This window comes from Penicillium hordei (assembly GCF_028827395.1).
Source record: "Penicillium hordei strain IBT 12815 chromosome Unknown utg000002l_segment0_segment0, whole genome shotgun sequence".
Classification (NCBI taxonomy): Eukaryota; Fungi; Ascomycota; class Eurotiomycetes; order Eurotiales; family Aspergillaceae; genus Penicillium; species Penicillium hordei.
Window position 1 is genome coordinate 1,775,668 of NW_026623143.1, and position 14,768 is coordinate 1,790,435.

At 47.1% G+C, this 14,768-nt stretch overlaps 4 protein-coding genes across 4 annotated transcripts; 2 read left to right on the forward strand and 2 right to left on the reverse strand.

Moving 5' to 3' along the window:
* Positions 1–5,050: 5,050 nt before the first annotated feature.
* On the forward strand, positions 5,051–6,818 carry N7537_003964 (WD40 repeat domain-containing protein; the record flags this gene model as incomplete). The annotated part of the gene is made up of 5 exons (XM_056895022.1): positions 5,051–5,165; positions 5,303–6,015; positions 6,083–6,172; positions 6,232–6,351; positions 6,419–6,818. 5 exons carry the CDS (start codon positions 5,051–5,053, stop codon positions 6,437–6,439), a joined length of 1,059 nt encoding a protein of 352 aa, XP_056754770.1. The 3' UTR covers positions 6,440–6,818.
* Positions 6,819–8,556: 1,738 nt separating this feature from the next.
* On the forward strand, positions 8,557–9,537 carry N7537_003965 (phosducin family protein; the record flags this gene model as incomplete). The annotated part of the gene is made up of 3 exons (XM_056895023.1): positions 8,557–9,159; positions 9,228–9,457; positions 9,522–9,537. The coding sequence occupies 3 exons, from the start codon at positions 8,557–8,559 to the stop codon at positions 9,535–9,537; spliced, it is 849 nt and encodes a 282-aa protein (XP_056754771.1).
* Positions 9,538–11,098: 1,561 nt separating this feature from the next.
* N7537_003966 (putative transcription initiation factor subunit (TAF30)) lies at positions 11,099–12,648 on the reverse strand (the record flags this gene model as incomplete). Its single annotated transcript, XM_056895024.1, has 7 exons — positions 11,099–11,187; positions 11,292–11,412; positions 11,474–11,614; positions 11,697–11,839; positions 11,998–12,149; positions 12,445–12,485; positions 12,640–12,648. 7 exons carry the CDS (start codon positions 12,646–12,648, stop codon positions 11,099–11,101), a joined length of 696 nt encoding a protein of 231 aa, XP_056754772.1.
* A 966-nt stretch (positions 12,649–13,614) lies between these two features.
* Positions 13,615–14,719, reverse strand: N7537_003967 (Ran GTPase-binding protein YRB1). Its single transcript, XM_056895025.1, has 4 exons — positions 14,391–14,719; positions 13,941–14,199; positions 13,752–13,880; positions 13,615–13,695 (listed from the first exon to the last, which is right to left on the reverse strand). The coding sequence occupies exons 1-4, from the start codon at positions 14,685–14,687 to the stop codon at positions 13,622–13,624; spliced, it is 759 nt and encodes a 252-aa protein (XP_056754773.1). The 5' UTR covers positions 14,688–14,719; the 3' UTR covers positions 13,615–13,621.
* Between the last annotated feature and the right edge of the window lie 49 nt (positions 14,720–14,768).

A 14,768-nucleotide genomic window follows, 5' to 3' on the forward strand; every position in this document is an offset into this window, starting at 1 on the left:
GATGAATAAATGAATGAATGAATGACAACGGGAATGTGATGAAAGAGCGAGAGGTTAAATGTAGTATGGATCGATGCAAAATTTCATCCAGGAATGGATCAAATGCAAGAAGATGAGGACCTTGACGATGTTGTAGGATTCAGCCCAGATAGGATGATGCCCACTGCGGATCAGGAACTCGCGCTGAGAGGAATCAATCCAAAGACATCAGGTGAATGAAGAGGTGATGGGGGGTTTTTGGGATATCGGAGAGATGAAATACCCAATGACCAGAAGGGGGCGAAAGGGTAACCAAGAGTCAGACTCAGACTCAGACTCAAGAGGGTGAGACTTTTAAGGAAAGGAGAAATGAAAGAGAGACCAAATGCAATATGCAAGACGTTAGATGCGTCTACGGCAGTATTCGATAGATATGGTGAGGATTGTCGATGGAGGGGGGGAGAGAAGAGGAAGGCTTTTGCGAAGGCAAAAGCGGAGAGCGTCAGGTGCCTCCTTAATATTACCAAATATGGGTTGTACCCGACAAGTATTTTGGCGCCACCTTGGGGGTTTGTACCCTTTCTTCTCCCTTTTTTACTCCCTTATTGTTTTTAGTGATCTGTATTTTATGCAATTGTATTCTTCCTTTGGTTTTCTTTTATTTCATCTCATTTTCGATATTCTGCTCTATTCATCTTCATCTGTCCTCGATCCCCTCTGTCACATTGGGTACCGACCTCGGAGTTGCCACTTGACAAAGATCAAAATCTGCTTCGCATACCATTACATCCTTGTCACAGGATCGGTTAATTTCTGTCAGGTCAAAATATGTACAACATATATTGTATGTATGCCTCGAGAGACGATCGTTGCCAAACCCTCTAGATTATGCCGCCTGATATAACAGACGGCACCACAAGCGGAGGCTGTAGATCTTGGGCAGTGGCCATCGCAATCCACCAATAACCCCGATGAACTATTTGAATAGCTTCGGTCTTTTGTCCTAACTCGAAGAAGTTCAGACCGAATTCCCCACGGATGAAGCAGGCCGTGTATAATTGCTATCCCTAGAATTCTCATAAGTGTGATTCGACACTAGAAATGAGTTGTGTTACAACTAAATTTCGACCACATCAACAGCCTAAATTGACTAAACGACCGAGTCTTAAAATCAAAGAAAGAATCTAAATGCTTGGTGTATGTTGAAACTGTTCATTACACATCTTCAAAGTATGATAATACGTTCCGTCACTATTGATCCTACAACATATATAAATGGGCCATTTTGAATAGTCTAAATGGGTTTCATGGAAACGGCCCGTGAAACAGAATGTTCAAAATATTCCGTCTGGCCTGAACCTTCTGACCCTTGATGCCCTACACCTATAATGTGTGATATTGCGGGTGGGCCTTTTTGATACTCCCTGACGCCGTTTCATCAGCCCTCAACAGGGTAGTTTATTTTGAGAATGTGTTTAAACTTAGCAACAGACAATTGTCAGCAACTTGCCGAGGACCAATCGAATATCCCCGCACAAGTGATAGCATTGGCCCCCAAGTGCCTCCATCACATCCCGACAGGGTTTACACGCGCTTGCAACTGTGCGCACAGACGAACTAAGATTAGAACACCTGCGAACTACCGGAAATCCATACCGGCCTGTTTAGACGGCGAAACTTTTCTGGGGTGTCATGTTTGTTCGTTTCATTCTAGAAGTGCTTTGAGAAAGCTAGCAAACAATAGTGGCTACGTCCATTAGTTAGGGTAGGAATAACACATTGTAGATATCTGCCCCAAGCCCAGCCCCCACCAACTAGCTCAGCTCTAAAAGTCCTTGACATTTAGTGCTGAGCCCCATTAACAAATTTCAAGATAAGAAATCTATTGAACGGGTAGTCGGTCTACCATCGGCAGGGGTCTTGAAAGGTTCGACTTACAAAGGTGCTTGTGTGCACTATGGGAGTTCTTCTACGGAGTAGTACTAGTGAGGCCCACTTGCGCCTTATATACTCCGTACATTTATCTTCGTTCTGACTGTCTTTTTTATAGAAAATCGACAGCTCGATCCATCGTATATAGTCCCTTTCTTATAAACAAGCCGAACTTGATTGCCGAAGTACAGTCAGGCGAAAGTATCCTAGGAAGTTTCCAATATCGACCACTGGACTGCAGGAGGCTTTCAATTCCCAATGTACAGTCCAGGGTATCCTTTGTAACATATCCTCCAACATCCGTCGATATGAAAATTCCTTATCACATAGTTAGCGAGTACAACTGCCTTGGAGACATTGTTTTATTAGGCCACCGGTGCACTTCTGTGTAAGGGAGTTAAAATTGCTAGTTGAGTCTGTGCCCAAATGCTTGTAGACACCGACAACGTGCCCTTTGAAACTACTTATACATCCGTCATACATTGACTTCCAATCGCCTGCCATTTGAATGACCAGAGAGACGCCATTTACTTAGGAGGAGATCTAAGGCAATACACAATACACGTGATATTGACATGCGTCATCCCCTCGAGAAAGAAGAAAAGGCTGGAACCTGGTGGCCATCTATGTGCTCAGGCCAGAAGCTGGTCCTCGTCAGCAGAGCCCCATGGTTGGCTCGGAACCGTTTCTTAGATAATCATCACCATGCCGTTCTTGAATCGGAATATTCATTGCAGGGATTTGGTTACATCGTGTCATATGACACAAACTATAACTGGTTCTGCTTGAGTTGGGCTGAAGCTCATCCCTGAAGCTGAGGGCGTGGGAATGGTGACACATATATTGACGGTCTCTCGTACTCGAATTCATTTGCTTTCTATGCTCATGGGTGCTTGCTTATAATGTTGTATAGTTTTCTTACTGAGGATATGAGTCAGGATATAACTGCTGAGATATCAAAGCCGTACGTTGAGATATGTTCCAGACCCCAATCCTAATACGCGCCATGACTCAAATAATCTATTAGACTTTGATCGAGATCTCTTTACAGCCCCGAGCTGAGACGAGGTCACCCCTCTGGTCGATTATTTGGATCATGACTGTACGTACTTCGTACAGACTAACCCATGCTAGGCCGACAGGTAATTCTGGCTTTAAGACCAATGGATTATTACCAGGAGAGGAGGTTCGGGATCCCACTATACTGACTCAATTGCCCATTCGTGCTTTAATATACATATTTACGTTGTAATTACGGAGTAATCTCATTGCAAATCTCCGATGAGCATTGCATGACAGACGCCATATTGAAGATCCTGAGTGGAGATCTTGGTAGGACCTATTGAGTGTGCTTGGGGAGTGTAGAGCACATGGACATTCATTGACAAGGGCATCTTGTCCCTATACATGGATGTATACGGCGTAGATGACTAACGTATATCCAATGTACGTAGAGAAAATTATATTGAGCCGATTTTTTGAACTCGACTTTGCAGCATCGCAAATAATGATCGATGAGACCGAGAGCAAAAGTAAGCCAAAAAATTTCCTGGGCCGCAGTAAAACAGAAAAGGGGCCAAGACAGCCCAGGTGGGCAGATGCCGGATTGTTTGGAGGAAAAAAAAAAAAAAAAAAAAAACCCTGATCTCCAATTATTTCATTTAGATGAAATCCGCTTACCAATGTACTGGAAACGGTTGGACCCGCTAGAACGGGCACTGAAGCCGAATGGCACGCTCTAGAGTAGGGCTAATGCTGTGTATACTTCGCTAGTTTCCGCCAGTAGACGCCATTTGTATATATCTCTAGGATTACATCCAATAAAGAATGATTTGAATCACTTGAACAGCCAATAGATCCGGAGGTACGGAGAATTGCAGGCCAAGACAATGGGTCAGCCACAGGGCCGTGCGCTTGAACGAACGCACCAGGTGTGAAGCTTGGACCTGTAAGTATATTATTGTTCAAGCGTGCATAGATTGGGAGTTTGGGATCGGAGGGAGATCAAGGCAATCCATACGGAGTAGATATATTGGTTTCAATGTAAGCATTTAGACTCATGTATAGGATATAGTGTATTCTTCGTCACAGAGAGTTTAACAGAGTAATAAACTTACATTATACCTAGAATGGGCATGCAGGATAGTCCAATCTCCGTTAGCTCCCTAACACCTTTATGTAAACGGAAAGGGGGATGCAAGGGAATCGATTTAGCTCGTGAAGAATGTATGGCATACTGCACTAGATATGTCAGAGTCATCGTTACAAGTTGTTTTCAAGAGCCGCCCGCGGTTAAATCTCAATACTTCAAACCAAGATTATTTATCGCTATATCACTGATTGGATTTACAACTGTGTCTTTAGTCTTGGGGCTAGTGGTCCTAGCACCTAGCCGATCCTTAACGCCGCAATTTCTCATCTCCTGAGATGAGGGTTCAGGAGGATTTTCTTTTTGACTTGGATCCAAGTACATACAGAAGTACCGAAGGAGTACTCTGTACTTAGTTAGGTATGCGCATGTACGTCAGCTTTGGCTCGAATATCAATAAAAGAATAGAAACCGGCATCAGGTACCCGGAGAAAGCGATGTGCGCGTATTGAGGGTGTATTGTAGCCAACCAGGAGATACAGGAAGCCAACTCCACTTATGGGGATTTGGGGAAACAAAGAACTTGAAGGATTGAAAATCATTTGAAGATGGACGTTATACAAAATACATACATATATATGTATGGAGCACTGCAATGATTTGATTTGCAATATTAAAAAAAACAAGAAAGTACTTCTGGCCTCACACAAATTGATAGCAAGTCGAGGTACCCTTCTTATTTCAAGGTCATTACCACTAGTAATACACTGACCTCCCTCTCCTTCCTCGGTCTTCACCCCCTGTTCCTCTCCCTCTCTCTCTCTCTTCTTGGTCTGTTCCTTTTGTTCCTGTTGGCTCTTCCCCCCCTTCTCTTTTCTCTTCTTTACTTTTGGTTATCCATATTATGATCCAAGCCTAAGGCGCTTTAACTTCCGCCTTTCGATTCTCTTTCTGCTTCACTCCACTCCCATTAAACCCCCCTCTCTACCCTTCCCCTCAACCAATCTTTCCAATCAAAATTGTTTTTCTCCGGGGTACCGTTTCGATAAAATGGCCGATATGAGCGGCGAACAAATGCAGGCCAAGATCACTGCGGCCAGGCGCGAAGCCGAGGGTTTAAAGGACAAGATCAAGCGCAGAAGAGATGAGCTGGCAGATACCTCCCGTGCGACTCCCCCATCACCCATTGTTATATTTTGAGGGTTTCCTCTTTTTTTTTTTTTTTCCTCTCCCCGCATGTTGTCAGCTGCATTATTCTGGGAGATTTGAATTACCCTGCTAACTTTTCTCCTTCCCGTCTAGTCCGTCAAGTCGCGCAGAATCAGACCGATGCCCTACCACGAATTGGAATGAAGCCCCGACGTACACTGAAAGGTCACCTCGCCAAGATTTATGCCATGCACTGGTCCACCGATCGGCGCCATCTCGTTTCGGCTTCGCAGGACGGAAAGCTCATCATCTGGGATGCCTACACCACAAACAAGGTCCATGCGATTCCCTTGCGCTCATCTTGGGTCATGACCTGTGCCTACGCCCCGAGCGGAAACTACGTTGCTTGTGGTGGTCTCGACAATATTTGTTCGATCTATAACCTCTCATCGCGTGAAGGCCCGACTCGTGTTGCGCGCGAGCTCTCCGGACACTCGGGATACCTCTCCTGCTGTCGCTTCATCAACGACCGCCGTATCATTACCTCCTCCGGCGACATGACCTGTATGCTGTGGGATATCGAGTCTGGAACCAAGGTCACCGAATTCGCCGACCACCTGGGTGACGTGATGTCGATCAGCATCAACCCGACTAACCAGAACATCTTTGTTTCCGGTGCATGCGATGCTTTCGCCAAGCTGTGGGATATCCGCACCGGCAAGTCCGTCCAAACATTCGCCGGCCACGAGTCCGACATCAATGCCGTTCAGTTCTTCCCCGACGGCAACGCCTTCGGCACTGGTTCTGATGACACTTCCTGCCGTTTGTTCGACATCCGTGCCGATCGCGAGCTTAACACTTACCAGGTAATTATCTTTTACTAGAGACACTGATCTGATTAACGGAAACTGACATTTGAATTTTTTGCTCTAGAGCGACCAAGTTCTGTGCGGTATCACTTCCGTTGCATTCTCAGTCTCTGGCCGGTTATTGTTCGCAGGTTACGATGATTTCGAGTGCAAGGTACGCCGAACCTTTTTTTTCTTTTCTAACAATGTGATTAATGCTAATCTATCATTTAGGTATGGGATGTTCTGCGTGGAGACAAGGTTGGTTCGTTGAGCGGCCACGAGAACCGCGTGAGCTGCCTCGGTGTCAGCAATGATGGCATCAGTCTGTGCACTGGATCTTGGGATTCCCTGGTAAGTTTTTTTTCCCCCTGCAATCTATTCAAATGCATCTACTAACCTCCGATCTTTTCTCGTACAGCTCAAGGTCTGGGCCTGGTAAACCAACAAAAACAAAACGCAAGATACCCCGTGTCGATCATTCTGCAATGCTCTTCTTCGAAATTTTTTAGGCTCGATGGTTCGAATCACCGCCATTGTACGATAATAATCAATTACCGGGGAATCCCTTAGGTTCTCACGATAATACACTACCCGCGGCGCAGACATCGTCGTCGCATGCGATACGGAAGGTGATGGAGGTGGAGGTGAGCGCTAGGGATACTGCCCCGGCGAACAAACGATAGCGATGACACAATACTTGTTTGGACATGACGAGAGCACGACTAGTTCCTGGGTTGTCGATGGATGTACAGTGACTGCCAGCGAAAGGAAATGCTGGAACGAGTCGATCCATCTGACAATTCCTCCGTCGCCCTCTTTGGTCCCTTGATTTCCTCTTTGACTTCTCGATAACGCCCTTTCCTCCTTTTTTTTTTTCTCTCTTGAATTTCTTTATCCCCCCTTCAGTTTACCATTTCGTTCTGGGTTTCCTCCACATTGGTCTCGGCATGTATTTTGTTAGCGAAGTCTAAAAGGACCTGGTTGCCGGATTCTGGCCAGGATTTCTTTCGCCAATTTATACCTCTGCGTTACCTTATTATTCTCTCTTCCCATTTATCCTTACTTCTCCCCTATCTCCCCCTTATTTGTGTCTCTAAAGAAAGAGTCTGTTGTACTTAACTGTCTTTGCGTTGGAATCTCTTGCTCTGGGATTCTTTTGGTGTCGGATTTTGATAATGGTTCGAGCAGCTCCAATTTCGACTTGTGAACTTTTTTTTTCAACCCCGATCTATCACTGATTTCCTGTACCCACTGAATGTGATAGTCTCCGGCAGCATGCTGTTTCTTGCCTGCTTTGGTTTTCTGGAAAATGCGAGCGTGGCAAGCATCAGAACAGGGCATGCGTACACGGTCTTGAACCTCGGTCCAGCCGTAGAGTAGAACGTGCCATGCCTCCCGGGTCAACATCGAGGGAGTAGTCTGTGGGTAATCAGTTGGGAGGACGGAGCAGGTAGTGTACATATTTCCGACCTTCGGCTCCACATATATCGGGCCACGAACAACACAGCCATGAGTAGTAGTTAGGAGTATGCCACGCATGTCCGCATGTCAGTTTAACCAGTCAATTCCGGCCTCATTCTCACCCAAGTGGACATTGATGCCTAACATGTAGCTCACCGAACCTGGGACGGCCTGGGAACGTTTGAAGTGAAACATGAAACAAGGGAAGGCAGACGGGTAGAGAGAGTTACTAACTCGATAGTTGAAGGGAAATCCTGGAGTTAGAGAGTACTCCGGTACTCGAAATAAGAACACAAACGGGATCAGCCCTGTGGTTATCCTTATAATAAACATCCACGCTATTTACGGAGGCAATTCCATCCCTACATATTAAACTAAACTGGGAATACGAAGATACTTCGCCTCCCAAAAAAAGAAAAGAAAATAGAAACACCTATACTTGGAATACTTCCTCGGTGGAGACATAAAAGATCTACATAGTCGAATGGGGTTACCTTAAAGTAGGCACTTCGCCGTAGACACGTCACATAGTTTCGGGAGTTCTTCTGAGTGCCATTAGCGGAGGTTCGTTTCAGAAAGGACAGGGATAAATGCCATTGCCCTAAGGCTATTTAAGGCTATCGAAAGCCAAGTATGCTAAGTATAGCCTCGAGCCTTTTTTTTTTTGCTTTTTTTTGCTTTTTTTTTGCTTTTTCTTTATATGTGATAATAGTATATGACATATGATATATGTATACCTTATGTTACATGGAGGATATTGTATATAGACAGTCATACATTTATTTCCGAATAAACAAAACAACGATCCCAACAATTTGCATTGACCTTGAACATCTCCAGGGCTCGGGATGTTTGAATGTGGAGCCTGAAACACGAAAAAAAGGGGGATTCACCGTTTCATGACTTCCATGACCTTTCCGCGACGATCTCTTTCCAACCTCAGCCTCACCTCCGTTTCATCTTCAGGGGCAATCTTCGAATATCTGCATTTTCTAGACCCTTGATCCTAGTCAATCCCGAAACATACCAGTGTCCGACAGATCTACCAACTTAAATCCCCTCACCTAAAACGGCCCCGTTGCCCTCTCTCTCAATATGTCCGCCCAAGAAGAATTCAACCAGCTGGTGAACAGTAACCGATCACGCTTCACCTCCCACCCAGAAGATCACGACGACTCAGACCCCCACTTCTCCGACGACGAACCCTCCTCCCACCTCCGCTCCCGCCAAACACTGGACTCCTCCGACGAGGAAGACGACGCAGACATGGTCTCCTCCCGCACCGCAAACTACCACATCCCAAACACTGTCTACGAAGCCAACACAGGTCCCAAGGGCGTCATTGCTGACGCCCAGGCTTTCGAGCGCGCAAGAAAGAAGTCCTTCCGTCGCACTCTCCTGAGCGTCGCGGGGATAGACTCCAACAACCCCTCCTTCAGTTCAAAGTCCACTCGTGATGACGCACCCCTCGCACCCGGCGACCAGTCCTCCGCTAGCGAGGACGATGACGAAGCCCGCTTCATGCGGAAGTGGCGTCAGTCGCGCATGCAGGAGTTGCAGGGCCGGAATAGTCGTCGTCCGAGTCCGCGAGGTAGACAGTATGGATCGGTTGAGACCGTTGATGCGGTGGGATACCTTGACGCTATTGAGAAAGTGACGCCTGATACCGTTGTTGTTGTCTGTATCTATGATCACGAGGTATGTGGGGAATTGGTCCTCTGAGATGTAATTGCGGGTTGGGATTGCTAACTTGTTTGGTTTTATAGTTTGATGACAGTGCTATCGTCGAAGAATGTCTTGTTACTATCGCCCGCCGACAACCAACTGTCCGCTTCGTCAAGATGCATCAAGATATCGCGGAGATGGATCACATCACCGCTCCCGCTTTGCTGGCATACCGTGGCGGCGATGTCTTTGCTACTATCGTCGATGTCCTACGTAACATTCCTCGTGGCCGTAGCTGCAGTGCTGACAGTCTGGAGGACTTGTTGAAGCTGTGTGTATCCCCAAGTTCTTGTTCATTCTATACTGAACCGTATGCTAATTCCTGATGATTACAGACACCGTGTGCTATGATACTTTGCTATTATGTTTTCAGCCGTCCACATTTACTGGCATAGCAGCAAGGCGTCTTGGTTTTCCCTCGTGATCTCTGCATGATTTGATCTGACTTGACTTGACTTGACTTGTCTTTCCTTTTCTTTTACTCTCTCAAACTCTCTCCTCCTACGTCTCTCTTTTTCACCGGTTTCTTTAACGTTGGATGCATTACTGCATAGGGAAAAAAAAACCCAAGAACATATCTTGAAACGGCGTTGTTCACTAGAATGGTGTGCTTGGATTTGGACTTGGTTAATCGATAGTCTGGTTACTATCTTGCCGTGTCCCATTGGACATGTTGCGATTCTCTTCTCTCTTTGTCTGATTGTGTCCCTACTATTTCCTGCCCGGCTGGGACCGGGCTTGATGTTGATTTACTCGAGATATCCCATGCTGTTATTACTTTTACTGCTATATCTTCTTATTGGCAATCTTCTTATAGTGAGCCCTGCATTTGCATTTGCAAGAAACATGTAAACTAGGGTTCCGCATGGTCACCTGCTACAACCAGTGACCACAAGCAGAACAAAAAGCAAGAGCAAACGGCCGTCCATTTTGGGAAGGTACCTGGGAAGTGAACATATAAAAGGCCTCCCCCCACCCTTCCTCCTCTTCTCTTCTTCTTCTCTTCCTCCTCTCCCTAACCCTCTCGACCGCCATCTCATCGTAGCCCCCACGAGACAGCGCAGGCGGAAGGTCCCCAAACACATGGTGCGTGCACACCTATGGAGAGACATCAGCATTACCTCGTTGCTGAAAGTCATACCATATACTCAATGCCCACCAAGATCGAATACCAGTTCTCGTGCGAGTCCTTTGATAAAGTCATGGCTGAGCATTTGGGCTCCATAGTCACTGGCGGATCCCACGGAATACACCCCTCTACCTAGATAGTTACTCTGTACGTTCTAAGTTTCAGATGCGTAGCTTTAAGACTTATGTCTATACTAGAGTCGTAGGTTTGAGCTGTATGTGCATTGGAAGATATTACCTGAGAAACCTGGAATATAGACACCCACAATACTACGGTCCCATACGCAAGGTATCTGTCCGTGCTGGGATACATTTTGTCCGTAGACCGAGACAAAGAGCCATGAGAGACGAACCCAAGTGCAATGAGTTTCGATATTGGTATAAGATCCATAGTATCTAGTGCTAAGCATCAGTCAAAAGGAAACCCATCTATGAGATTCCCCAATCCCACCAGTCTGCTTCAAGCAAGAGATGATTGAAAAGTACCAAGTCTATTATATCATCCCTCCCGGAGAGCAAGAGAAAAGAATACGCATTTTAGAACCAGCGAAAGCACAAAGAAATGCAAAAAGAGCCATCCAATTTCCTTCGGTAGTCCGCTAACTCCCCGTGTCAAAGACAGAAAAAAACATGAGAAAGTAACTAGACGTATGGTCGTGGAGAGACCGAGGATACAGCAGTAGAGAAAAGAAGCGAAGACTCGAGAAAATGAAAATGAGAAGAAAACAGAATAGACACTCCCACGCCCTGGTTTCTCCCCCTCTTCCACTTGCTCGATTGTCCTTTACAAGGCTCCGCGGTCCGCGGTGAAATCCCAGAGCATTTTGATCAACACGTCTGGGAGAGTGTACAAGTCCACGTGGAATTCTCCGACTATAGAAATGAAAGGGCAAGATTAGCGTTTTGTTCAGAGTAAACGTCCAGCAAGCCATGATTTCCTTTTCTCTGAGATATCCCGAGGATAGAGAGGAACTTACGCTCAACATCGTTCTTTGTGTATGAGTCCGCCGCCTTGTTGTCATGAACCATCTGCACAACCTGCAGAAGGTCATCTTCGTTCAGCTTCTGCAGCCCGTCGGCAAGCTTGTCCATGTCGACCTTGAGAGCGCGTTAGTCCCGCATCGCCAATCTCAGAACTCATATCACAGAAACAACTCACATTCTTATCTGTGCGCTTCTTCTTCTTGGCGCTCTCCTCGCCACCAGCAGGGCGCTTGTGCTTGATACCATTCTCATCACCGGGGACCGGACCGGACTCGCGTAGCGCGGCCATCAAAGCAGGCTTGGGGTTCTTGAAAGTCTGTACGGGCGATAAAAAAAAAACGCCATTGATCAGCACACCATACTTTCTCTCGAACGGGGAATTTCAAAAGCAAACTCACGAGCACATGCTTAGATTCGTAACGGGTCTGGGCGAAGTTCAGGTCATGTTGAATGGTGTACGACTTGTCGGCAGTCAGCTCGATGGACATATCGAATTCACCCCATCCTTCCTCCTGAATGCGGAACGGCGGCTGCTTGAAGACTATTTCGAAATTATCCCACGTTAGCCTCCAATCCGAAAATCATCACACAGAGAGCACTGTGCGACTAAATCTTGCTGGCCGTGGAATTCTGGAACAGAGAACCTAGGCGTCGCCAAGACCAAATAAAAAAAAAAAGCTAGGAGGGATCAAAACATACCCTGCGTAGCGCGTTCGCCGAAACTGGGGTGCAGATGGTAGGTGACCTTGTCGAAGAGGTTCGCGGGGACCAAGGCGCCCTTCTCGTTCACGAGCCAGACCTCAATATGCCAGGATCGTTGCGGGAAACCTTCAACCTCCGATGGCTTATCTCTGCAGTGTGGGAAAAAGCCCAAGTCAGCCAATGTGTCTAATGCAGCATGTTTTGCGTGTATGTGTAGGGATGGGTGTGGGGTCCGAAGAGAAGAGTGGTGTGCGAAGCGCGCCTCCCTTCATCCTTGGGCGCATTGTCGACCTCATATCCCGCAAGCCATAGGGCCGAAGTGGCGAATAGCGCTGACAGGAGATTGTGGGAGGAGACAGTAGCTCCAGGCGCTCTTCTCAGACCGGGATTTGCGAAGGGAGGGAAGCTGGATGTAGAGGTAGACAGATGAGGGGGGGCGCATACATAATGTTCTGCTCAGTGATGAGACGGACAGTGCGCTTGACCTATTGAAGAGGAGTGTTAGTGTATGTAAGCTTAATTGTGCTGGAAACAGAGAGAAAAGACCAGGTTTGGGCTGTGTCGGCCACAGCGACAAACCCACAGTGCTAGAGCATAGATGCAACTTCGCGATAGTTGGTGAGGGAACAGTAAACTCACGTCAGGCATGATTATTTTATTGGTGACTTCGGGTCGTCACTTGAGAGAATCGTGAGGTTCTAAGGGTATGAGGCCGAAAGGGGACGTTGACGTGCGGAGAGGTGGGCGTCTCGGAGACAAGTTTGCGCGGTCTATCGGGGGTGAGCATGGGAAATCATAACTACACAGATGTGTAGGAAATACCTCAATGTAACTAGGCAGCAAGAACTGGTATATAGTGTTGGGTCTTTGGATATATTCTCAAGGCAATTCGATGAAGCGGTGAATTAAGCTGAAGGTCAGAGAGTGGGCTATATCTTCGGGACTGCCCACTATGTTCAACTTGCCCTCGACACTCTCACTTTTTACGTGATTTACTTCTTTGTTATATATATTATACAGAGACTTGAGACCATTGAGATCAAATGAGAGATACAGCTTCAAACAATTTTACTTTAAGTCTTAGCATTGTTCCTACGATCTGCAATATGTCCTGGCGAAGTCAAAAGGAAAATATGAGCTACAGGATTTTTGTTCTCTTTTTGAGTTGAAAAATGTAAAATCTTGTTATTATTTTAGGCATACACACTTTTTTTTAAACGGCATACTCATCATTACTTTTATTCTTTGTTTTTTTTCTTCAGATATCTTCAGGGTATGGGGTGATGTGCAGGTATATTGGATGGGGAAATGTCTATCTACTTCCGAACCACCGACGTTAGGGAACTGCCCTCCATTTCGTAGACTGCATGGCTCGCAATAGCTATGTGAGGAGCATCTTCATAACTGCTGCCTCGCTCGTCGCGTCGTAGGGGATGGGGTGGGAATGGGATGGATTTGGGGGTGATGATTGGGTGGAACGGTGTGAAAGGGGCGAAAATTGTGGTGATTTTTCAAGAGCAAGCTCCGGGACGATGCACCCAAATGCCTTGGAATGCCAAGTGCACGATAATGGGGTATCCTCATCCTCGAAGAGTCAGCAAGGCGAGAGAAGAAGGGTTGTTTACTCCTCAGCGTTGAAAAGCTTCTCGTTCTCAACCTGGGCGGTCTCGAAAGCATCCTTGAAGGCGTTGGCGTCTAAAACCATGGTTAGTAAAAAAGATCGACATCAAGTTGGGATAAAAACCACTCACTCTCGCTGTTGGCGAAACGGATAGCCAGGGTCTGAGCCTCGGGCTCACCCTCGGAGACATCGGCGGCGGCGTTCCAGACCCAGCTGCGGTCACTGCCGACGTTGGCGCTCAGCTTCATGTCGGGGACGACTGGAAATACATATTAGCACTGAACTTTCTTCGGAAAATATGACCGGGTAGTAATCTTACTGTAGTGGTTGGCGCAGACCTTGAGGGTCTTATCGCGGCGCATGACGAGGCGGGTCTTCTGGTTCTCCTTGTGCTTCAACAGGCGGACATCACCGGTACCACGCTCCTTCCACTCCTTAGACTCGCGGTCGAACTTGAAGAGCTTGGCGCGCATCTTGAAGGACTGTTCCTCAAGCTCCTCGTTGGTCTTGGTCTCAACCTTCTCGGTCAGGTGAATGACGGGCTCGAAGTGGACATCGGCGGACTCCTCGACTTCATCCTGCATTGAAATATCATGGTCAGTATATACGCGGGGCTAAAATAAATCACGGGCACTGGCATAGTATGCATGGTTTGGCTTATTTGCGACGACCCCACTATCGGGAGAAAGGGGCACAGGACCCCGCCCCCATCGCAGACGCGTCCAACAACAACCACCCATGTCACCAGCATGATATGCATTAAACTCACCTCATCAGTGGCCTTCTGGGCCTTGGAAGAACCGGAGGGCTCATCAGTAGGCTCCTCGGCCTCCTCCTTCTTCTCCTTCTTGGGACCGCCACCAAACATGGAGAACATGCTGTCAGAGGTCTTCACGGCGGCATCCTTGGCGGTGTCAACAGCCTTCTCAGCGGTCTCAGTCGCAGTCTCGGCAACGGCCTCAGTGGTAGACTGCTCACCCTCGGCGGTGGCGGGGGTGGTCTCCTCAGGCTTGGTCTCGGAGGCAGAGATGGCGGGGTCGGGCTTGGTCTCGGTGATGTCAGACATGATGACGAGGGATTCAAGAGGATCGGTTTAAAAAGATAAAAAGAGAGATGACAGAGATCCACGGGAGATAGAGTGGAATTT